This window comes from Haliotis asinina, chromosome 12 (genome assembly GCF_037392515.1).
Source record: "Haliotis asinina isolate JCU_RB_2024 chromosome 12, JCU_Hal_asi_v2, whole genome shotgun sequence".
NCBI classification, from domain to species: domain Eukaryota; kingdom Metazoa; phylum Mollusca; class Gastropoda; order Lepetellida; family Haliotidae; genus Haliotis; species Haliotis asinina.
The window spans coordinates 13200504-13227019 of record NC_090291.1 but is presented as its reverse complement, the minus strand read 5'-3'; the positions used below and the strand labels follow the sequence as shown (position 1 = coordinate 13227019).

Here is a 26516-nt window from a genome sequence, read left to right as displayed (position 1 = left end):
GGTCTGTAAATAATCGAGACAGGTCCAGACAATCCAGAGGTCAACAGCATGAACATCTATCTCCTCAAGTGGGAACCGATGACATGTGTCACCAAGTCAGCAAGTCTGACCACCTGGTCCTGTCAGTTGCCTCTTACAAGCATAGTGGCCCTTTATGGCCAGCATGGGTTGCTGAAAGCCTAGTCTACCCGGGACCTGCACGAGTCGGATTAATGAGTGAGTGAGTGAGTGGATGAACATAGCAGTCGGCGTTTCTTGGTAGCATTACATCAACGTAAAGCGTGGGGATGGAAATGAGCTTCACACGTTTAATCACCACCAGGGGACTGAACAGAAGGTGGTTGAACAATACTGTCATCTTGAGCAGCAAGGAACACTTCATCTTCTAGGCTATCCCATAACAGGCTCCAGACATGGCTGCTCCTTATGTAAATCACTGAATTGTTTGGACCATACTGAATTATTTACGTGTCAAACAGCTTGCAAACAACAAATAATGACCAGTCCAGTTAACCAAACACATACAAAACAAACAAAACACACAGACTTTCTAGTTTTCTTGTATGTATTTATTCGTATTTTCTGGATATTTTTGTCCAGTTTTTTAAATTTAACTTGAACTGAATATTTTGTTTCAGCAATTAAATGCCACATAAAATGCATCACTGACCAGGCAGTGCTCCATATAAAAATATTAAATGGATGTACTTGTGGACACAAAACCCCAAAATTGAAAAGATTCCTTTAACAATCAGCAACAGATGATGTAGGATTCTCCACCATGAAATGGAAACATGCATCTATTCACACAAGAAGAGTCTAATACATAACTCACGGGGATTATACAAAACTAATCTGGATTACCTCCCTTGTTTTGGCACTAGCACAAAGAAGAATGGTGTATTCATATAGTTCCAATAACACACCTTGTATTATATACTGAAATTTTAAACTTGATGATGAACAGATTTAGTGGAACTTTGAAAAATTGTGTGCTCAATCCACTCTGTAGAAAGTATTCACAAAATATTCATGACTACTAACGTTTGGGTCTATTGCCAGTCTATTTGATCATTCCCGGGGCCTATTTGTATCAAAGCTTTGTTTCATCTAGACATCACTATCTCTTACTACTACTGAAGAAAACCTATTTCCCTTAGCTTGAAACTGACTATCAGTTAATATGACACTTTGGAACTACAGTTTGGCATCAGTTTAGATCCATACTGAGAACTGTATCTTAAAAACATGAAGTCATTGATAGCGAATGTAAAGGATTTCAGAAAGGAGCGTTGCATAGGCGGATCCAATGGGGGTTGCATGGGTGCACATCCCACCTTTTGTCTCGAAAATGTATTAAATGACCACTGAAACCCTCATGAAAATGAAGTGTGCATTCCCTTTCTCAAAAAGCTGCATCTGTCCCTGTGTTGTATCTGATACATATGTCAAGGACATACTGGGTGTCTAAAAGGGGGATAAGCCAAACTGGACAAAATTTTATTCGATCTCTTGTATAATCACACCTGAGTCCTGACAGTGGCAAGTGTTTCAAGAGGAAGGAGACAGTCCTTTCTTTACATTAAACCATGTGTTACACTTTCACCATATACGGCAATACCTACTGCAATACGCTAACACATATCGCAATATATCACATTACAAAAGTTTTGGCAATACCCAATCCTAAAAACAACAATTCAATTTTTCAGTTCATACGCCCTTACCAAACACTCCTTACTCACAGGGGGCATCAGTTTACAAAATTTAAGTGAATATTGCATACATGTGCAACATCTTGCTTACTACAACTTATGTAGGTATGTAACGGATCACGTAAGATAGCACTAGAACATATGGTAATTAGGAGTCACCTGAACTGGACAGAAGAAAAACGATTTTTAAAAAGTAAATGCATCAGTTCCCAGGACATTCTGGAGTGAGAGAGTGAGTGAGTGTTTACGCTACTAAAATAGTACTTTTAGCACTATTCTATCAAAATTACCAGAAGACACCAGAAATGGTCATCACACGTTGAACCCATGAGGGGATTAAAACCAATGTTTTCGGACTGACAAGTATATGCTTTAACCACTTGGCTACCCCTTGAGAGAAACACATACTAAAGACTGAAAGAACACTATCACTTCCTAATATGAAAGATGACATGAATAAATAATCACTAGATAAATGCATTTTGATTGCTGCAGAAGATACTAGCTATTTATGATTCATATTTGATGATATTTTCATGTGGGGCACTGTTCTTCATACCAATCAAAGGGCATGACTGTCCGCAATCTTTATCTGCAGACAGAATAATCATTTAAGATTAATTGATAATGTCGAACTTTTGCTTTGATATCCGGATACTAAAATGTCCCAAATCATAAACAAGCTTTCATCCCTCATTCCACCACCTCCCTCCCACTTTTCAATTCCTCAATTTGCCAACTGGTCCCACTCCTTGAAGTAATCTTAGTGCTACGACAGTTGTCAGTCTAGTGCTATAATTCTCCCTAGTCTATGACAACATAGAGGAGTTACGATCATCTCAGTGCTGGTAGGTGTCTTGGTAAAGGTATTGCAACAATGATCTTAGTGCTTCATAGTGCAGGATGATATGACAGGACAGTTACTAGTATCATGGTGCTAAAATTCTCCCACGTCTATGATGTAATATGGGAGTTACGATCACCTTAATGCTACGACAGACATGCATCTAAGTAAAGGTATGGCAGTTATGATCTCAGTGCTACATCTGTCGTAAGTTGATATGGATGAGGGGCATTAATGATGATCATCTTGTTACAACTTTCCAAAGTCTATGACAGAGTATGGGAATTTCCTTCATCCTTGAGTTACAACCGACGTATGGCAATGTTAAAGTATGTAGACTATGGTCATTTTAGAGTTGTAATTTTTCTTGAACATGGACTTAGTTTGAGACCTTTTATTGACTAAATACCCAAATCCACAAGATCTCACAAATAACTGATTCCTAAAACACAATACAAAGCAAAACTTCGTTATTGGTTACTATAAGGGCCATGGACGAGGTTTCTGTAGAATGATATAAGCACATTTTTAGCACTTGAAAGTGACCAAAGAGTTCACATATTTGGGTTGATAGTCTGATATGATAACAAACCCTGATAAAATAAATGGGTCACAGCCCTAACAAAAAGTAACCGCATTTTTCAATATCTTTCTTGTGAAAAGTTCTCACAAAGTATGTAAAGTTGTGGTAAGCGATGGGAAACTTTCTGCACTGTGATGACAATTCATGCACCAAAACTTGCCATTCAGAATATTATTCTTGTCTTGAGCAAAACAATAGAAACTTTAAGGGTGTTTTAGATATGTGTAATGGAGTGTGAAGGAGGAGTTTAGCAAAACTAGTTATGCTTTTCATGATCATCAATGTTGCTACACATTTCTGAGTCCATGACTCAATGCTTCACTGACTGTGATTATTCACTACACTCCTAAGTTCAAGCTAAACTTTTGACAGTTGGTGACCAGCCTTGATCTCAACCTCTGACCTTGAGCTTGAGCTGCGCTGCCCCACTAAAAGTTTTCTAATACTTAATTGTGGACTTTTCAAAATTAGACAACAGTATTACAGATCAGGACAGATCAAGTCAAAAACCAATGACCACATGCAGACTATTTGGGTGTTATTAATTATTGATTTGAGGGGCAGGGATGTAACTGTTCATGACCTTGACCTTGACCTAGACTGTGCTGGGACAACTGCGACTATATAGATGGTTTAGATTCTGTTGGGGGTGACATGACCGAAGTGTTCTTTGATGACATGCTGGGCCATCTTCCTCCGGCCCTCCATCAGGTCCAAATATAGTTTCAGGAAGTACATCTGTGCTGGAAGGGGTGTACCAATGTTCCGTGAACTCTGGAACATGTACAGATTACATGGTTAAAAACTCAGAAATAAATGTACACAGCAATGGATTTAGACAGATCTCATATTGCTTGGATCACCTCCCAAATCATGAATAAATCCTCTTATTCTACCATCAAATGTGTGCATATTTTAGGGAGAACAATTTTGAAGCAAAGAACCCCATATGTTTTTTTCAGAAAACATGTGCACGACTGAAACAACTGCAAAACCTCAAGTGAGAAAGAACTTAAATGTACCTCTGTGAAAATATTATGAGCTGCTGACAGAAGCACTTACCACAGTGAGATGTCATGAGCTGACGATACCTACCTCCATGAGATGTGTTATGAGCTGTTGATGCCTATCTGTTACATGTAAGATGTGTCATGAGCTGCTGACAGATGACCTCAGTGATGTGTCATGAGCTGACAACACATACCTCATTGAGATGTGTCATAAACTGCCAACACCTAAAATTGTGAGCTATTGTGTCATGTGCTGCTGACCCCTACCACAGTGAAATGTGTCATGAGCTGACAACACCTACCTCAGTGAGATGTGTCATAGGCTGTCAACACCAACCTCTGTGAGATGTGTTAAGAACTGCCAACACTTATCTCAGTGAGATGTGTAATGAGCTGCCGACACCTACCCCAGTGAGATGTGTCATGAGCTGCCAACACCTACCTCAGTGAGATGTATCATAAGCTGCCAACACCTACCCTTGTGATAGGTGTCATGAACTGCTGACACCTACCCCAGTGACATGTCATGAGCTGCCAACACCTACCCCAGTGAGATGTGTCATGAGCTGTTGACACTTACCTCAGTGAGATGTGTCATGGCCTTGTCGTACTCCCCTCTCATGGCATGAGCTGCTGCTAAGTTGTACTGCATCACTGCTTTGGCACGAGACAAATCCTTTGGAAACCAGGGATACAGAGAGCCTACAACATAAACATATGGCATTAATCAACTGTTCAAGCACATCAGTCAGCATATAGGTTGTTCACATTTTCACCAATATGACTTAAAGCTCTCAAACCTTGATATGCACTTAGGACAATGCTGACACAATGTCTCTCCCAAAGATGGACAGAAGTTTATTACCAAAACCTGATGGTTCTGTCTCCCAAACTCTGACACTACAGGTAATAGTATTTTATCCTGATACAAAGCTTTACACTAGTCCCAAACCAAACCATGACACAATTTGTCTTGCAAGCACCACCACAAATTTTGTCTAAAAACCCTCACAGAACTTGTATCACCAATCCAGACACAAGCTATATCTCAAATCCTGACACTTCTACCCAAACACCAACAAAACACCTACTTTTGGCTTCTGTGCTGTCTGCTAGGAGGTCCTTCTCTCCTTTGTCATTCTTGTCGGCTTTCTCTGCAACAAATGACATCGCAGATGTGTTGTGACATTAAGCTGGAACTAGCCTTTGCAAATATCACACATAGTGCTGCAGTAAGGATTTCCTTGAAAGGGGCCTGTTAGGCAAATAACCAAAAGTGTAATTCTTCTCTTTGACGTTTTGACAGCAACAAATATTCAATGATAAATTCTGTACATCAAGTCAAGCTCCATACAGCGAAAAAAGAGATCCTTACAGTGATTCATATTACAGTTTTGTATGCAAATTGACTTACTCTGCTATGCGCAGAGCTTAGAAAGACTCATTTTGAACTGAAGTTTCAATGTTTTAATTTCCGAATATTTGATACTTTCAATGAAAATAGTCGTTTTCAGAAATTAAGTACTCACCTGACATATGAAAACATGTTATAAATTTGCACCATTATTGGCATGTACATTTAAAAACAAGCACTGTCACTAAAGTGTCATAATCCCCCAAAACAAATTTTCAAATCAAACTTAAAAATAAATGAAAGTGAAGGTTGTAGTTTAAGATGAAGTTAAATGTTAACAAAAGCATGATCAGTCAGCCCGCACCTTCCAATGATGATGCTTTGTGTAAAATATGAACAAAATAATGTGAATCGTTTTTGAGATGTCTTGCTGACAAGGTGAACACGTAGGTTAACAAACTGAAATGTTCAATATCTCGCTGTGACCTTGAAAATTATGTGAAAATCACCAAAACTGACTGGGTCCTGCACCTTACCTAGATGAAACTTGGTGGTGAATATGAAGAAAACATGCTACGATCTTCAAAGTTTCACTGTGACCTTGAAAACTAAGTGAAGGTCACCAAAATCAACTGGACCCTACGCCATCCCCAGATGAAGCTTGGGTATAAATATGTTGAAAATAAATTTTACAGTTCCTGAGATATCTCGCTGACAATATTTACATGGGTAAAATGTTAATGTCCCCTTGTGACCTCGAAATAAAGGTCAAGGTAACCAACCCTGACTTTGACCTTTCCGATACTGTTATAAACCTGGGTACAAAATATGAAAAGGAATTGATCAACGGATTCTAATTTGTGCACATGGACGGACAGACATACAGACAGAGCCTAATACTATATCATGCTTAATGGGTGGCAGGGGATAATAACGTGTCTATGTAAGTACAATGAGTGGGAATCTGGCAATCATGCAGTCTGGCGGCAGCACTGCATGTGACCCTAAAATACAGCTACATCTGTATCTCACTGGTTATTATGAACTACTGGAAGAGATGAAAAATTGCATGAAAACAGTAACTGTTCAAGAACAAGCAGATGCAGATTCCATAACATTTACTGCTTGACTATAAATAGCAGAATTTTCAGCTCATATGTTCCTCCCCTACAGTATCACATCTTCAGTATCCCTGATTTATAAACACATGATTTAGGGCAGTGATTCAGACAGTACCCATATGGCAACTTGAACCCGAGTCTTTGGCGTGACAAGCAAACTAGGTACCCCAACCACTAGGCTACCCTACTAATTACTAGCTTGTAATGTTCAGAAAAAGCTCCACGGGCCTCTTACCTTGTTCAGACTTGTGTTCCGGTGGACATGTCCCGATATCTGTGACCAGGTCGGGGTTCAGATGACCAATGGAATCTGGTATTTTGTCCAGCTGTACCTGTGCCTCGGCTACATAGAGGTGACCAATGTACCTGTAGCAAGGCAGGACATCAGTTACACAACATTCCTAAACAACTGGACATACTGTTTACCATGTTTACTTTTTCTGCTATCTTCTGCAATTCCTATTTGAACAGTGAGTGAGTGAGTGAGTGAGTGAGTGAGTGAGTGAGTGAGTGAGTGAGTGAGACAGTGAGTGAATTGGGTGCTTTTAGCAATATTCCAACAACATCATGTCTGGGGACGCTACAAATGGTCTTCACACCCATGTGGGGAGTCAAAACTGGGCCGACTACGTGATGAACTGGGGTTTATAGGGCTTGAATTCCTGCATCCTTTATGCATAAAAATTGACGAAGGATGCAGTGAAATTTATTTGCGCAACCACTAGGGCTGTTACGATACACTCACATATTCAGTGAATTGAACCGTAGCCCTTCATGAATACATATCGTCAATCGTGGTCACCAGAACTGAATATGAAGAATATTTAAAATTGTTTTTTGTCTGAGCATGTTTTACTTGAGATCTTATTAAAGTGATATATGTAAGAATGGAATATGTACTAGCACTGCAGTAGTGCAAGTCATGTTAGTTTGCAAAGGCTTCTGTACCGTGGACTAGAACTATTTGACTATTACATACCAAATTTGAGTGTCATGTCAGATCACTGGTTATTACTATACACATTAACAGTCAGCATGGGGGTTCCATCAGTCACTTAACTACAATATTGTATTCATGAATAATTATTTGTATTCGTTACCCAGTGTTCGTGACACATATCATATTCGCCAATAAGTGTATCCATTGCAGCCCTAGCATTCACAGGGACACAGAGAACGTCCAAATCATTCTTGTAAAATTTTCAAAAGTTCTCATGTAGTCTGGTATGGAGCTATGGTATCATTTGCAATTTAATAGCTGTAACAATGAGATGATCAGGCTACGCATCTGAAGTATCTGAACTACAACAGTAATACAACATTGTATTTTTGATCATATTTTGCAGTCCAAGATCCATGAAAACTAAGAGTATGCGTCCCAGGGACCCTGAACTACTGGACTCAAGGTAAATCCCTGATGAGTGACTGTTTTAACCACTAGGAAATGCCACTGCTACCTCGTCATATCAGTGCTTGTCACTGAAGGTTATCACCCTGGTGAACTCAGCACAATTAGGGCTGAAACACCTTCGTTTCTGGCTCTGGAGAATGGACACAACTCTGTATAATGAACATCTATGATGATGTCCGAAACAATGGAGAAAAGAAGCCCTTCCTTGCAAACACAACCACAATGGAAGAAAAATCAATAGAAGTGTCTCAAACTGACATGAGTTATCACCCACAATGATGCATGTGTCTCGTGAAGCCTGTAAAGGGAGAGAATCCATTTTCTACTACATAACAAGGAACTAAGATCGTTGGTGTGATGAGTGAACTCTTGGAGTGAGTGAGTGAGTGAGTGAGTGAGTGAGTGAGTGAGTGAGTTTAGTTTTATATTGATTTTAGCAATGTTCCAGCAATATCGCGATGGGGACACAAGAAATGGACTTCACATGGTACCCATGTGAGGAATCTTTGGCATGACAAGGAAACAGTTTAACCACTAGGCTACCCCACAAACCTGTCACATTTGGAAGCAGCAGCATTCAAATTCTCCCAAAACATATAAACAGTTCTCTTCCACAAAAGAAGCTAACAACAAGGCAAAATTATGGCACAAAATAGCAAACACATATCACTTATGGCACTGTCCAAATATGGAGCAAGATATGGGAATGATTAGATCTGACTGGCAGTTATCCAAGCAAGACTCCATACCTCTGAGCACCCGAGAGATGTGGCTGTTTCAGGAGGCTCTCTGCATGATGGAGGGCCATGAGGTGGTCGTTGAGACACAGACAGGTGTATGCAGATGCTGCAAGAATGGAGCAGCGAAGATGGGCGATTTCTGTGGCTTTCATCGGGTTGCCAGGAGGGGCTGACATCAAGGCTGGTTCTGGGGTGGCTCTGCAGAGCAAAGAGTAGGCGAGTGAGATGGGCTTGATGCTGCACTGAATTCAAGTTCAGTCATGCGAGACACAGAAAAAGTTGCTTGATGTACTGAGTGAGTGAGTTTAGTATTACACCACATTCAACAATATTCCAGCTATATGGTGCCAGTCCGTAAATAATCAAGTCCTGGACCAGACAATCCAGTGATCAACAACATGAGCATAGACACTGTATGAAACAGCACCTGCCCGGCAGCCTGCTGCTTATTAGTTTCATGATGGGCTTACAACTTTATTTCACAGGCATCCCTGTCTGCCAATAGATTTTTATAGGGTATATATTTGACAATGTCATTGACTACAGGACATTTTTCGAACAGATGATAGCTAGATGATATCTGTATAGTTCATGATCAGTCAAACTCTAACTTCCACAGCTCATCCTACCCATTTCTCTAACACTAAATGTGACTGGTCAAGAGAATGCTTTCATCCAATGAATAATGTTCTTTTCTGCTTTTCTGATTCAGATGGCAGTGACACTAAACGAATCAACAGTGACACACCACATCTCAATTTCCTATTTTTGATACAGGGCTGGTTACATGTTAACTGGGCTGGCAACAGTTTTTAGTTATCAGCCCTGTGGGCTTCCTGGCATATTTTATGAGTTTCACACACCGACTTAGATCCATAAAAAGTGGGATATGATATGAAATGTGTCAACCTAGTCTGTGAGCCTGACAACCGGATCCTGTTAGTCGCCTTGTATGACAAGCATTTAATTGATGAAGATCAATTCTAACCCAGATCTTCATGAGCTGCTTGATGTTGTTCTTCAGCACAATTTTGGCAGTGGATTCCAATAATCTGTCATCAGTACTCAGCTCTATCATATCAGCTTCAGTATATAATGCTCAGGATGCTGTTGTACATAAAAACCTTAGCACTACGACTACCTGAAGTGTATGTTAAGGGATGGGAGTCGAAGTCACCTTAGCACTCAGACCTTAAGTGCATGTTAAGGTATGGCAGACCTTAAGTGTATGTTAAGGTATGGAAGACCTTATGTGCATGCTAAGGTATAGCAGACCTTTAGTGTATGTTAAGGTATGGCAGACCTTAAGTGTATGTTAAGGTATGGAAGACCTTATGTGCATGTTAAGGTATGGCAGACCTTAAGTGTATGTTAAGGTATGGCAGACCTTAAGTGTATGTTAAGGTATGGAAGACCTTATGTGCATGTTAAGGTATGGCAGACCTTAAGTGTATGTTAAGGTATGGAAGACCTCATGTGCATACTAAGGTATGGCAGACCTTAAGTGCATGTTATGGTATGGCAGACCTTAAGTGTATGTTAAGGTATGGAAGACCTCATGTGCATACTAAGGTATGGCAGACCTTAAGTGCATGTTAAGGTATGGCAGACCTTAAGTGTATGTTAAGGTATGGAAGACCTTATGTGCATGTTAAGGTATGGCAGACCTTAAGTGTATGTTAAGGTATGGCAGACCTTAAGGGTATGTTAAGGTATGGCAGACCTTATGTGCATGTTAAGGTATGGCAGACCTTAAGTGCATGTTAAGGTATGGAAGACCTTATGTGCATGTTAAGGTATGGCAGACCTTAAGTGTATGTTAAGGTATGGCAGACCTTAAGGGTATGTTAAGGTATGGCAGACCTTATGTGCATGTTAAGGTATGGCAGACCTTAAGTGCATGTCAAGGTATGGAAGACCTTATGTGCATGTTAAGGTATGGCAGACCTTAAGTGTATGTTAAGGTATGGAAGACCTTAAGTGCATGTTAAGGTATGGCAGACCTTAAGTGTATGTTAAGGTATGGAAGACCTCATGTGCATACTAAGGTATGGCAGACCTTAAGTGCATGTTAAGGTATGGCAGACCTTAAGTGCATGTTAAGGTATGGCAGACCTTAAGTGTATGTTAAGGTATGGCAGACCTTATGTGCATGCTAAGGTATGGCAGACCTTTAGTGTATGTTAAGGTAGTTAAGTTCTTGTCACCATAGCGCTAAGGCTACCTTGAATCTATGCCAAGGTATTGGAGTTGCTGTCACCTTAGAGCTAAGATCTCTTTGTATAACAGCACCCAGACAAACCACTGCGTGACATTTTGACCAAACTCCATCAATATCAGCTATGATGGTACACCTTTCACAAAACATTCCTTGGTTCATTCCTTGGGAAGAACAAAATGTAGTGCTCTAATAGAGCAGTAGAGAGAGTACAGACTCTTTCAGTGTTGTCACAACCCCTAGAATACAGTACACAACCTTGTACGCTTAAAAGAACCCACAAATCAGTTGTACATGAACAGATGGTGGCCACATGAATGTATGCATGCACCTAGTTGCAGTAAACTTGGACACAGTACTGTGACTATGTGTCCCAGTCCACCCAGTTGTGACTGGGTACATCATAAGGATTGGCTGTGCCTGTGGCTGAAGGAGTTACAAGAAAATTAAAAATTTTTCCTTCTCCTGACTCATGCTTATTATTCCTACAAGAACAATAATCAACGTCTACTAAACCTTCATCAACTATGTTGACAACTACTTCCACTTCATTCAGAAGGGAACTTCAAGGGATTTCAAGTGTTCCACTATCTTCGCATAGAGGGAGGAGATAAGCATAATAAGCATGACTCAGGATAAGCAAATATAAGAACCATCTTTTAACATCTTTCAGATCAAACCACTAAATTTAATCTCTCTGGGCAAACACTCTTTCCATTACACAACCGACTAACTACATTGCTTCCTCACCTTCCTTCATGGTCATCGGAGGACGTCGTGGCCTTGTCTGCCAGTAGTGGGTCTTCCGGCAGCAGAAGCAGAGCGTTCCGCAGACACAGTGAGGCAAACTCCAGAGTGGCTGACGGCATGGAGGGTGTGGTTGAACTGTAAAATGAATTTCAGCGTGTGCTGTAATCTGATTGGTCAAAAAACCAAGAAATGGGATCTGCTCTTACAATCAATTTAGCAGTGCATGAATGAATTAAAAAACTATTGCTGCAATTGACTTGATGAAATGGATGCACTATCAGTTCACTAGGCCTTTACAGGCACCACCATATCCAAAGCTTCTGAAACCCCAAAATACTCCCAATTTATGGGTTCCTGACCTTTACCTTGAATAATTATCAGTCAGAGAAATTCACGGGTGAAAGGCAATGAGAAAGTGCTAGTGATGTATACAATCAGACTTCATAATAGCCTAAAAGATAACAAGACAGAAACACATTCCAACTTTTCATTAATACATTGATACATTCTAATGCATTTACTGCAGATGTAGGCAGACGGCCAACAAATAAAAGGCTAAATAACAGAGTGAAACGTTTCTTGGGCATTGGCACGTCACTTATATTTGTTTGTGTACCAATATATTATTGCCATATTAAAAAAAAAATGACTTAGCTGGGTTCCGATCATATATTTGTCCACTATAAGCATGAGTGTCAAAGAACAAGTGTGACTGAATCCTTAACACGTGCTAAACTTTCTAAATTGTATTTCTGAGAGGAAAGAAACACAATTGTGCTCCTCCCTTGTCACTTTTCAATAATTTTTTTACAATTACATATTTGATGTATTTTACGCAACCTAAGCTTCTTACATGACAAGCTAAAATTGCTTTCCTTTTGCCTTTTGCATCAGTTGACAGCAAGCTGTCACATCATAACCTTTTCACCATGCACAACATCAAGGGGCATAACTCTGAAACAAAATAGCTCCTACGACTGAAGTTTCAAGCATTTGCGTGAATTCGGTGTAGTGTTAGGAATTGGTTGAAGTCTCTTAATTAATCATTGCTTCATCACCAACGTACAATCATCCAGGAAAAATTGGTTAGTGTCAGTTTAAAGAGATTTCCAATCTAGGTTGTCAGTGTGATATGTATGACATGCTGCAGCTTGCTACCTAAAGTGATGACTGATATGTCATGAACAAAAACTGCCTGGATTCTTCAAAAAAGAAATATTTTGTCATGTGTTTTCAGTTAGTGAAATGAGTTTTCTATGAATGAAACATGTTTTCATGCGCTGACAACTTTGATGGCAAGTTCCATCCTCAACAACAATAACAATAGTTGCAAATTCGTTCGTGTTCGATTCTGAGAAAATGTGATTGACTGCTTGGTCGTTTGGTCACTGAAACCACTCTTCGATTATTTCAATTAACTGGACCGCTACTAATTTTGTCCTTACCAGTTGAGTGGCTGGGCAATTGCTCTGATGTGCATTTTCAGCTCAGGTGGTCAACATGTACATGTGGTGTGATTCAGTATTGTGTGTGCAAAATAGCACATATCCTTGAAATGTATATAATGAAATATATATCACAACATGAGATTATATACAGCAGTGGGATACAAACCATTTTGCACCCATATTATCGGGATAGATATCATGCTGCTGTCTCCTATCGCATCTTACCTAGGTTTAAACTTGCTGACGCCACATCCAAGGATTAGTTTTCGGTGTACTCCACTCCCAACTGAGCCTTGGATCACCTCCAGACGCTTCTCTAAACTACGGTCCTCGTCATTGTTCTGAAATTGTTTTGAAGACATATTTATGTCCTATCTGAATACAGATAGACAGAACTATAATTCATGTGCCTGGGTGAAGCAAACTGGTGGTTGATAGCATGAATGAGCCTGTTGGGTTTTATGCAATTTCAGCAATAATCAACATGAGCAGTGTGAACAAGAGTCCTATAGCCTTCAACACCCAAAAGAACTGATCCGATTTAAGCCCTTATTTTAATGGAGAAGGATGCACAATGTGAATATGTGAATGGACCAACCAACCAACCAACACAAATTTATGTACAAAGTAAGTGATGCCGCCTGCATGTCATGTACACGGAGTGGGAAAGAGGATTTTGATAAAGGCCCATTTTCAGAATTTTAAGCCTTTTCTGGATTTAGAATGGGCTACTCAATAATAAACTTCAAAATTTTAATCGGCCATTTTCTATTCTAATGTGTAAAATGGCACATCATCATCATCATCATCATCATCATCATCACACACTACTACCCCATCCTCTATCTCTCTCTCTCCCCACCAACTCCCTCTACCTCCTGTCATAAATTATGAATGGCCCATTATTCAAAGCAGAAGTGAAGATTCACTTAGGGTCAAATTGTCTCTTCCCCAGCAGTTGAACCCCAGCCTAGACTCACCTCTCTGTTCGCCTGTATGCAGCACTCCGCTAACCTCAGCCACAGTCGGGGGTTCACCTGGTACACCTGTACTGCCTCAATGAGACAGTCGAAGGCCGCCTGTGGTCGTCCGCAGTGGAGCAGTTGAATACCCATGTTGTACAGCAGTTCATAGTGTCGACTCATGCCACGTGTATGCAGGGGGCGATCTGGGAACAAGGGGAGGTAAGTATGACAAAAAGCTGGGGCAATTAAGAACGCATGAGTCATATTCCACAACGTTTAAGCATATTACCGCAGGGGACACCAGAAATGGGCTTCACACATTATACCCACATGGGGGACTGAACCCAAATCTCCAGCAGAATGAGAGGACGCTTTAACCATTAGGCTTCCCCACTGCCCCTGCACATAACAGTATTTCATCAATATAGGCATGCAATCCTCTAGTAAAAATGTCATCTTTGACTTATTCCAGCTATAGATACCAGAGTGCAAAATTTGTGCTGGTCCTGTAGTCTATGGCCAGTAAAAATCCATCAAGACCACTAAATGACCAGTTTGCAGAGATCCTGGTAGCCAGCGTATTTTGTTATGATAATTAAGACAGTCCACAAATTACTACCCACTGACTGATCATGTGGATTTCTTTCCTGTTGTGGCAATGTCTAAATAATTGATCCTGGACTAAAAAATGAAAAGGAGCAATAACCTATGCTGTATAACAGGTGCACACACCATCCAATTCATTCAGTGGTCTCTTCTGACCAGCATAAATTGGTATGTGTCTTAAAGGTCACATGCAACCAAAAAATCAAACATAATTAAAATACAATTATCAATTATCCATAACATATAATATACATTATATTGAAAAATGAATAAACTAAAGTATAAGCATAAAATCGCAATTCAAATGTGCTATATTTTGTACTTGGGCTTACTTCCCTCGAAACAAGCCTTCGGGAGACCGAACCCAGTCATAGCGGGTGGGGGTGCACTCAAGTGTAACGACGGCTTCCGAATGGCCGATTCATTTGCTGATACCCTGAGGGCTCATTGTGTGTACAGTAAAATGATCTGTTTGATGAGCATTTTAGAAGTATGGCGAGTCACAAGAAAATAACATTCTTTATGGATAACAACTTCTTTTATTGTACTTGATGCTTTGTTTCAGTATGGATTCATATACCGTTATCAAACAAAGTCATATACACCAGAAGAAGTTGTTATCCATAAAGAATGTACATAGACATGTTGGGTTTTGTAAATACATGTTCTCTGAATCTGGATTCGATTCAATAAAAAATCATCTCTGTAGAGATGGTGAACTACTGTGTGGCTGGAAACTGTCATTCGTCCAAGTACAAAGCAGCAGTTTCCATCAGATCCAGTCATCCGAGAAAAATGGATGTACATGTAGTTTGTTTGCAACCCACAGACATAAATACATGCCATGTGTACAAGTATCACACCTGTCAAATTACATAATGTGGCAGAGACAGGACTCGGGTGCACGAGTCATAAATCAATTTGTTTTGTTTATGGCGCATAGCCTGATAGCTGTTAAGTTCAAATTGCATGTGGTCAATGATTGAAGCTGTGTATTGTATATTGTCATTAGCAGAGAGGCAGGCAGACATTTAGGTTTCAATAAACCAGACATTGAGCTTTCTCTGTGACAGGCTGCTTACCACAATCAACACATTTTTTTTTTATGTAACTAGTAGATTATTTACTTGCTTGTGTGCACAACCATGATTAGACTACTGCTCACGACCTCATACTCCGGGCAGGCATACATATTTCAAGCTCCGCAAACCTATTCACTGCGCATGCGTCATGGGCTGTTGAAACCACTTTTTCCCCCAGCGCTGGGGGAAATTTAGTGAATCGTTTGAACTCCGATTTCGCGGGCTTATTTTCATCACGGTTTTTTTAACTTTATAGGTTGAATTGACATTATTTTTTTATTTGTTTCGGTAAGTGCATACTGAAAGGTGATCAACAGCATGAGCACCAATTTATGCAATTATGACAAGCATGGCTTGCTGAAGATCAATTCAAACCTGGATCTTCACAAGTTTCATTTTCAGAATGAAGCTTGGATTTGAACCCAGGGTCATAGGGTCCGTACACCTAGAAGCAACTTGCAGAATAAAATGACCCAACTGAAACAATGATGAATTAACAAACAGGTAAATCCTATCACTCAACACAATGTTCAGTCACCTACTTTGGCCCCCAGCTGCAGCATCTTTCAGAGCATTCTCATTCTCCTGAACAGCTCTACGCAAGTAGAAGGCCCCGAGGTGATGTTTGCGGAGGTGGAAGTGAATACATCCCAGGTTATTGAAGTACATCATCGGGAGGCTCTCCCCTGTGTTGGTGAACACCTGTGCCTGGGGGTCTGATCCCAGCATCCGGATAGCCTTCCGTAGGTTCCCCCGCAGGTACTCAAAGTTACTCTTCAAGTAGATGACGGAGGTGCTCTGGAATCAATAGTGGAGTGAGTGAGTGAGTGAGTGATGTGTGAATTTAATATTTTCGTCACATTGGCAATATTTCAGCCATACCGTGACATAGTAGGTGAGTGAGTGAGTGAGTGAGTTTAATATTTTCGTTACACTGGTAATATTTCAGCCATACCGTGACATAGTGAGTGAGTGAGTGAGTTTATTATTTTTGTCACATTAGCAATATTTCAGCCATACCACGAGTGAGTGCGTGATTGAGTTTATTATTTTCGTCACATTGGCAATATTTCAGCCATACCATGACAAAGTGAGTGAGTGAGATTCTTGCTGGTATCATTATTCTAGCCATACCACTTAAGAACAAGCATGAATTTCAAAAGCTGTATAGAACTGATACAATATTGTGTCAGTTCACGTGATGAAGGGGTCTGAAAAGACCCCGAAACGTTGTGTTTCAAAGAATTAAAAAAGAATATTTATCCATAAAGATCTTGGTGATACAGTATTGTTGACCAGACTCCTCCAACTGCCTCACCATTGTCTGTGTATTGAGTAGAGACTTGAGTTCCCTCTTGCACATCTTCATAGACTTGAGCATGATCAGACAGCGAATCTTGTACTGTGAAGACAATAGTGAACATCTCATATATACCTTTGTGAGTGAGTTTAGTTTTACACCACTTTAGCGATATTCCATCAATATCACGGCAAGCGACACCACAAATAGGCTTCAAGCACTGCACCCATGTGTGAAATCAAGCCTGGATCTTTGGCTTGCCGAGTGATGCTTTAACCATGAGGCTATCACACCACTAACTAAATACCTGTCACAAAATACCATGAAAGAGTTTCAGGTCTTTATCGTACTTCTCCACATTCTGGAAGCATTAATCACTGATTGTACAAAGTCACACAGGAACACCTTTATGAAAAGGTTGTTTCAACATTAACTAGAATGTCAGGCCTTCTGGAACTAACACATCAGAAGGAAAAGCTTGACAGTAATATTGGGGCCAACTTGAAAAAGCAGAAATATGTTTGACTGAACCTCCAGTGAACCTCCCCTCTATTATTTCACCAGGTTCTCCTTTTACCAAGCTTATCGTCTCTCTCCAATTTCTGTCTGTTACGGGATTACTGTCTCAAAAAATACCTCAGAGTCGGTTTTGATCCTTCACATGAATGTAACTTTTTGTGTATGCAATGAAACATAAAGATTTCAGAAAGTCCTGCCCACTTGGAAATTGTGAAAATTTGTGTAACAAATTCAAAAGACACAGACCTCCTGATCCAAAGTCAGACAAGCCATCTGTGGGACAATGAACCACTCCGTCAAACACCCCGCTTAGTTAAAATACTAGCAGATTATGATTAAGTCAAACCATGACTTTCATGAAATCTGACAACACTTTCTTCCCATCTGGTGACCTTTCAAATACAATAATAAATGTCAAGGCTTCTTACAACTTGGTCCTTCTCTTGAACAATTAAAGTCATGAAGGTAGGAATGCAATTGAATAAAACTATAATTTATCTGAATATCAGCCAGTAAATAATCAGTTTTCTACCAGATAATCCATGCGGTCAAAGAAATAAGTTAGCTTGACCTTCAGATCTATTTTGTCAGTTCTTACCACCCAGCACAGCAAGCCTCAACTGAAATCCTCACAAATTCATTTCAGTGTGATTCCAGAAAGTTAAAACTGATGAGGCAGGATTGGATGATTTAAAAATTCAACTCACTACACTGATCCGAGGTCTCCATGCCTCCACGGAATTCTCGGAGCTGTCTTTATTGTCCTTTGCCTTCTCGGGTTTCTCCGGGGTACCTTGTCCGGCGCTGTGTTTACCATTAAAGTATGTCTTTTCCATGTAGCTCAGCATGCCCATGGCCTTCTCCGGCTGTCACACAGAAGTAAACGATGACAAGGAATTCAGAACCTTTTCAAGTACCCTTGATGGGCAAACAGGAAAATAAAGATGTTCTTTAATCTAAAAATAAGTTATTTCCTTGAAGTTCCTATTTTATCAGTTTTAGCTAAATAGGCATTCTTTTGTTATTTTGAAACGGAACTGCAATAGTTTAAAATGACTGCTTTAACTCTAGTCAATGTTCAGAATGCCATCACTCCACCCCAAACTTTGACCTGGTTGTACTTCAACTATTTGGTGGCTATCTTTGTAGCGATGTTGCCATTTACAAATTAGACAAAGCCAGAGGACAAAGGTTACCTGTAATCACATTCGATGTTCATGTGATCATTGATCACAAGAGTGGGTGGGTGGATGTGTGAGTATGGTTTATGCTGCCTAAGCAATATTCCAGAGATATCACAATGACACTAGAAATTTGCTTCACACATTATATCCATGTGTGGAATCAAACCTTCCAGTTAAAATACTAATAAATGGTACGTCCTACAATGGTTGTTGGGGATCTGTTCCGACCCTGAATTCCAATGGTATGACTTACAATGGTTGCTAGGATCTGTTCCGACCCTGTATTCCAATGGTAGGACCTACAATGGTTGTTGGGGATCTGTTCCGACCCTGAATTCCAATGGTATGACCTACAATAGTTGTTGGGGATCTGTTCCGACCCTGAATTCCAATGGTAGGACCTACAATGGTTGTTGGGGATCTGTTTCCACCCTGAATTCCAATGGTACGACCTACAATGGTTGTTGGGGATCTGTTTCCACCCTGAATTCCAATGGTACGACCTACAATGGTTGTTGGGAACCTGTTTCCGACCCTGAATTCCAATTGTATGACCTACAATGGTTGTTGGGTATCTGTTCCGACCCTGAATTCCAATGGTAGGACCTACAATGGTTGTTGGGGACCTGTTCCGAACCTAAATTCCAATGGTAGGACCTACAATGGTTGTTGGGAACCTGTTTCCGACCCTGAATTCCAATGGTAGGACCTACAATGGTTGTTGGGGATCTGTTCCGAACCTAAATTCCAATGGTATGACCTACAATGGTTGTTGGGTATCTGTTCCGACCCTGAATCCAATGGTATGACCTTCAATGGTTGTTGGGGATCTGTTTCCACCCTGAATTCCAATGGTATGACCTACAATGGTTGTTGGGGATCTGTTTCCACCCTGAATTCCAATGGTAGGACCTACAATGGTTGTTGGGTATCTGTTCCGACCCTGAGTTTCAATGGTATGACCTACAATGGCTGTTGGGGATCTGTTTCCACCCTGAATTCCAATGGTATGACCTACAATGGTTGTTGGGGATCTGTTCCCACCCTGAATTCCAATGGTACGACTATCATGACCATACTAATGGGAAAATAAGCATCACTGATCCTCTCTCACCTGAAACGTACACAAGTACAGCTCCACCAGCAGCAAGAGCACCTTTCTGGCTAGGAGTTCTTCTGTGGAGAAATACTGACTGTTAGCATACATTGTCATGACCAGAGGTACTGAAGCTCACATACATACACCATTTGAAATTAAAGAAAGTGGAAATAATACAGTGATGCACTGATAAGCCATGACACGTTTTTTTTCTGCATTGATACTAGACAACATGCCTGCTAAAATTCTTTTTAATCACTTAATAACACTCATCACCCCTCCATTGTAATGTTACAGTCAAACCAGAATTTTAGTGAGTGATTTTAGTTTTAGATCACACTCAGCCTGACATAATTGGGTGTGATCTAGACAATCCAGTGATTAATAGCATGAGCATCGATCTATGCAAATGAGATCTGATGAGATGTTAGCAGCCCTGACCAACTGTTGCCGTTAGTCGCCTCTTACAACAAGCATGGGTTGCTGGAGATCAGTTCTAACTATCTTCAACGGTCTATCAGTGTTTAAACTTAACTATCAAAACCACTGGTCATGTGTCTCCATCTAAGTTTTCCCTTTTTTTCATAACTGGGACAAAATCATGATACTGCACAAAAATTAATGTCTCATTTATGCAAATTTGGAAATTTCTAATTCAAAAACAGGAAACTTCATGACAATCTGCTGTATGCTTGGGGTTTCAGATCAGATTTAGATAGGTTTTATGCTATTTCTAGCAACAATTTGGCAATACTGCAGTGGGGTACACTAGACATATGCTTCATGCATTGTACCCATGTGGAGAATCAAACCTGGGTCCTCAGCATGAGGAATGAACACTTTGACTACTAAACTACCACACTGCCCCTGGTCTAGATAAATCCTGGAATGTCTCATAATGCATACTGCAAATGATAGCAGATTAGCCAAATTTTTGCAGACTGAAAAAAGCTTTCTGAGACAAGGAGGTGGACTTGAGTTCACACTTTCAAACTCTTTCTCTGGTGGCAAAACCCCTAATTGTGTATCTTCATCTGAATGAACATAAGAAAAGAACTTTTCTTAATTCTTTCATCTAATTCAGTAAAACTGTGGTAGCTCTTACCCAAAGGTTCAATGCACTGAAATAACTTATCCAGAAGACTGAGTGCCGCCCGGTACTGTCGGAGATGGTACAGAATCACTGCCTGGTTGTAGTAAACAAATGCATGGTCCATATCCTCCAAGCTGTCAAACGCATCAGGGTTGATGGAGAACTGGGAGAAAAATTGGAACAACGGATTGATTGATTGAGTTGGGTTTTAACAAAATTAGAGCAACATCACAGCAGGAATGGGCTTCACACATTGTATCCATGTTGGGAATAAAACCCAGGTCTTTGGTGTGTTGAGCGAACGTCTTAACCACTTGGCTTAACCTCCCACTAAGTTATCTGATACAAGCATGTCTACAAATCAAGACTGAGCGAGGGTGGATAGATTTACTCCACTTAAGCAATATTCCAGCAATATCACAGCAGGATACATAAGAAATGGGCTTCACACACCATACCCATGCAGGGAACTGAACCCAGGACTTAGGTCTGACGAGCCAACGCTTCAACCACTGGGCTACTCTACTGCTCCAAATCACGATTTGAACCAGGGAAACCTGCTATTACTGTGAGCAATGATTCATGAAAGTATTCTGCTAAGGCTGTAGGCGTCTTTGTCAGCACAGGTACAACAACTCTGGACCCTAGGTATGATTCGGCATGATCAGCCAATATTTTAATCACTTGTCTGAGGCTACCCATCTGTCAGTACAATTGCAACTAAATACACATTTATAGTTTGGGTTCCAGTGTTCTCAACTAGGCTTAAAAGTAAGAAAGTTCTTATTATCAGCTAATGGGCCATTCATAATGTATGGCTTGCCGGATGATTTTTATGGATAAGCATGTGCAATATGAATGACTCCCTCTGAAATTTAAGGGCCCCCATGTACGTCAAAAAATCAATGACCCCAAACTTCCCATTATATTTAAGCATACTTCTTTTTATTCTAAGGTACAAAATGGGTAACCTCTCCAAGCACATGAGTGCAAAAGTGATGACCCCTCTATCTTCCCAGAGCAAAATAGGTGACTCCCCTTAAAATCATCCCCATAGTCATAAATAATGAATAGTCTTTAACGTAACAATTTAGATTTAGATTCAAATACAGCAGGAACATTCTACTATTTCAACCACAAGGGCATGTTTAAACACAGTCAGATAGACTGACTCTATGCCCCATTTTTTATCTGTTCTCATGACAAGCACACTCACTGGGGTTAAAGAATGAAGAAAAAGAGTGTTATATTTCTGCTCCCTTGCAATGGCCACAAAGTGTGCAACAATGCAGCCCATTTTCTATTTAAGAGGCATGATAAAAACCGCATGACAAAAAGCCTCACAATCTTTAGCAACACACAACCGACATAGACAAGTGCCAGTCTCTTGGTGCCACATAAGGAAATGAGGTTACAGTTACCTGCCCTTTATTAGAACCTACCCCACCCAAATTACTGATACACTTACAGACAGAGCCCATTAGCACATTTATGTCCCAACATAATTATTATTCAAAATATTTTCCTCACTATGGCTTATTTTCTTTACACTATGATCATATAACATTAGCTTAAGAAACTTTAGTTTCAACATTCCAACAAATACAACAGTAGTATATCTCTGAGCAAATAGCATCATATCATCTTGAAGCCAATAAGTACTGCAACGGAACGGAATATGACTTATCAATGTCATGATAACATACACAATTCAGTTTCTTTCTGAACTCCTCCACATTTCTTAAACCACTGTGATAGAATTCAGCCACTGCTTTGTTTTGGGACACTTTGACATCGGACGATCGCTCCTTCAATAGTTTATTAAGGGTTGAAACACATTGTCCAAACTGTTGGTTTTCAAACTCTCTCAGTGCTTGACAACCCAGCTCTCTTTGTTGTTCAGTAACTGTTGGAAGAGAAGGCAAACTCTCAACTACTTCTGGGACGTCTTCAGATTTGGAGTCCGCCATTTTTCTTTATCTGAAAGAAATACAATTACACCGTTTAATGCAAGAGAAAAGTGATTAAAACATCAAAATGACACTAAAGGAAAGTAACACCAACCTGGTGAAAACATGAATGAGAATAACATAGAGATTTTACTGGGTTACATCTTCTTGTTTTATTCTGGACCATAACATTTTGGGGCTTGTTCAAGCCCCATCATCAGGTAGAACCCTTTGGTGAACCACTGGGATTGGCAAAAATGGCACTTTTACACTGACTAAAACAGTAGTGTTATTGCATTCAAACTCACACATTTCAGTCAGAATATAAATATTGTATGACATAAAAACATCATACACTCTTGAAATCTTAAGTCAAAACAACATGTTTAAGATAACACCAGCTTTTGGGAAGGCCCCCCCTCCTCCCCCCACATCAAGATCCAGAATTCTCGAACTTAACACACTGATGGATCTAAAACATGATCTACTGGTATCTGTTAATCAATGTAAGTGGAGTGGTGGTGTAGTCTAGTGGATAAAGTGATGACTTGTTACGCCGAAGACCTGGGTTTGATTCCCCACATGGGTACAATGTGTGAAGCCCATTTCTAGCGTCCCTTGGAAAGAATATTGCTAAAAGTGGTGTAAAACCATACTCACTTACTTAATATAAGTGGAGATAAATGTCCAGTCTGGGACGCTAAGGTGATTGTAAGTCACTAAAGTAATCTTACTGCTATGAGAATGGGAGTTAAGGTCAATCTTAGTAAAGGCTGCTTCATGAAAAGAACCCCTGATTTATACAGAGATAGTCTACATTATAATGGATGCTTAAAAAAACATACATCTGCTTTGGAATTTAAATGCTCTTCATGTAACAGGCAAATCTGAGATTAGTGTACTACAGAAATATTAAGAATGTTTTTACAAACAAAAAGCACTGAGCTGTTTTCAAGAGATCAGCACAACCCATCTTTTTGTGTAATTTGTGGAAATGCAACTAATATTGGAAGACAGTCATGAAATAAGAATGGTCATTGAGTACATAGATTTAAAACATCTCTAAATATATTCATATATCTTAATATTGATTCTTTACATGAGAACAGTAAAGTTCTCATTTCTTGTTCCTGATGAAAAATGACCTCAGGTCATCCTGCTATTTGCCACTTTGGAAAAACCTTTTTCTGATCATTTAGTGCAGTATTTGAAATACCTGCCTGCCCAACAACACTGGGTGGGTTACTTTCAGCAGAGACGGGTCAGATTCTCAATTCCATTGTCCATAGGATCGATTAAAATTTAGGTGTGTATCTATGAAGATATGTTGTGGATAGGTACGAGTAAGTTTTGGTCAGTGCTGACAAGTTTTACATCTAAACAGCTCTGTGGTCAAACTGAAATTTTTGGATTTTAATATCCTGATTAGTATCATTTATCAGATTGGGAAAACGACAGATGGAACGTCTGTTTCTTATCAAGCAAACTTGAAATGAATGACAAAGGTATAAACTGTACTTTGAATGACAGTTACGTACTGGACTGACTTCATCTAAAACCTCTTGTACTGCTTTTCTCTCTCTCTCTCTCTGTGTGTGTGTGTGTGTGTGTGTCCCCCCTTACAAAAGTAGATTTATTCTGCTGGAAATACGCAATTTCTGGGCATGCTTAACCAGATAATACTTACCTCAAATGAACATATTCAAACGGCTATTTACTAAAATTCTATCAAACATTCTAAATTTATAAACATATTCATATTTACTAGAAACTGGATTTTTGTACAGTCAAATTGGAGAGTACATTGTGTTTGAAAATCAGACTAACTCCTCCAAAATGCGAGTGGTTGGCCTACACAAAACTGTAGCATCTTAGTATAATAAAGAAGTTATTATCCATGAAGTACCTTACCTTTCTTATTCTATTTATCATTTTTTATGAGATGTTCTGAAATGTTCATTTGGTTGTTTTTCAAAATCTGATCATACTTTCTAAAATGAACAACTGCAAAACTGCAGATGTCCGGTTCAAACTATTGCCTTAAAGTTCATGGAAACTTTTTCTTATTGGCTAACACTGACTTTTTGCTAGTCATGTTATCAGAAACCCGTGAAGGTCCCGGGGTAGAATAGGCCTTCAGCAACCCATGCTTGCCATAAAAGGTGACTATGCTTGTCGTAAGAGGCGACTAACGGGATCGGGTGGTCAGACTAGCTGACTTGGTTGACACATGTCATCGGTTCCCCATTGTGCAGATCGATGCTCATGTTGTTGATCACTGGATTGTCTGGTCCAGACTCGATTATTTACAGACCGTCGCCATATAGCTGGAATATTGCTAAGTGCGACGTAAAACTAAACTCACTCACTCACTCACTCATGTTATCAGTCAGTCACCTGCAGAGGGTCTTTCCAATGTACAGGGTCCTTGTAATGGGATGTCTGCAGACATGTTAAGCTCAAGACATGAACAAAGAATTGTGGCACCAGGGAAGTTGGCTCTCTGTGCCAGATGTTTGTTAAAAACAATTTTTTTGTTTAAAAAACCCTTCTTGTTGAGACACTGTCAGTTTAAGTCTGAAGATATGATTTCATTCCATTTCGTCAGGTGAGCCAAAGGGCACATGCAAAACAAAATGAGTAAAAATAACTTTGCATAAGTTTGCATCTGTTTGATTGGCATGTTAGAAGTTGACAGATAGTAGAAAAGTATAATACTTTGTGGATAACACTCGTGCATGAAAATGGTATAAAAAGCTACACCAAAATGTCACACCATAGAAATAAAGAAGATGTTATCCATAAAGTATTATACTTTTCCATAAGTTTGCAAACAATTCTTCCATGGCTACTTCAGTGATATGTAACACACTACCAACAACCATTTCCAGATATTATCTAAATTGATTAGAAAGAGTTGTCTGATCCATGCAGAACTACAACGAGATTTAACATCTCAAATTACTTTTGAAAAATATCAGGACCAGCACCGAAAGTTTCAACTTCCTAACTGACTGACTATCAATCGACTAATCACTCTTGCATTAGCAATGTTAGATATTAAGACATAGCTCATGATATGTGTGGGGAGAATCGAACGTGCAAATAGTAATGGCAGAGATAAACATGAACGTTCACCCGTGCTTGTTACTCTAAATTTTGTTTGTTTAGGTGACAACCGATTGGCTGACTTGTTCCAAATGTGTCTTGGTGTGAGTGTATATAAACAAAGTTGAAAGCGTCTTGAAACAGCCCGACTGTTATTCATTTGATATTTAATTCCGAGGTTAACTCCCATTGACTTGCATGATCAAACATGACGCATGCTCGAAAACCCAAACAATACAAGCACACAACCAGCCACCAATATTCTTTAACTAAAATACATGCTTTGCTACCTAAATAACTTCAAAGTTGAATCCGACACGCTCTTCTATGGCATGACTGTGGAGGCTGCCATGTCAGGCATAGTGCGCCCTCTTGTTGCACAAGGGAGCTCACTCTGGACAAAGGTTCAAAGAAATA

General features: G+C 39.8%; 1 protein-coding gene across 2 annotated transcripts; it reads right to left on the bottom strand.

Annotated features, from left to right (window-relative positions):
* Positions 1-554: 554 nt before the first annotated feature.
* Positions 555-26516, bottom strand: LOC137258355 (CCR4-NOT transcription complex subunit 10-like). Of its 2 annotated transcripts, none has more exons than XM_067796006.1 (15): positions 26390-26516; positions 22749-23022; positions 21055-21205; positions 19965-20026; positions 18374-18532; positions 17166-17249; positions 16390-16645; positions 14175-14362; positions 13420-13535; positions 11747-11881; positions 8788-8976; positions 6863-6993; positions 5244-5306; positions 4733-4854; positions 555-3916 (listed from the first exon to the last, which is right to left on the bottom strand). In XM_067796006.1, the coding sequence occupies exons 2-15, from the start codon at positions 23010-23012 to the stop codon at positions 3776-3778; spliced, it is 2061 nt and encodes a 686-aa protein (XP_067652107.1). In that variant the 5' UTR covers positions 23013-23022; positions 26390-26516; the 3' UTR covers positions 555-3775. The 2 variants fall into 2 exon arrangements, with proteins under 2 accessions (XP_067652107.1, XP_067652108.1); XM_067796007.1 differs by having other exon boundaries at positions 19965-20023; positions 26390-26498.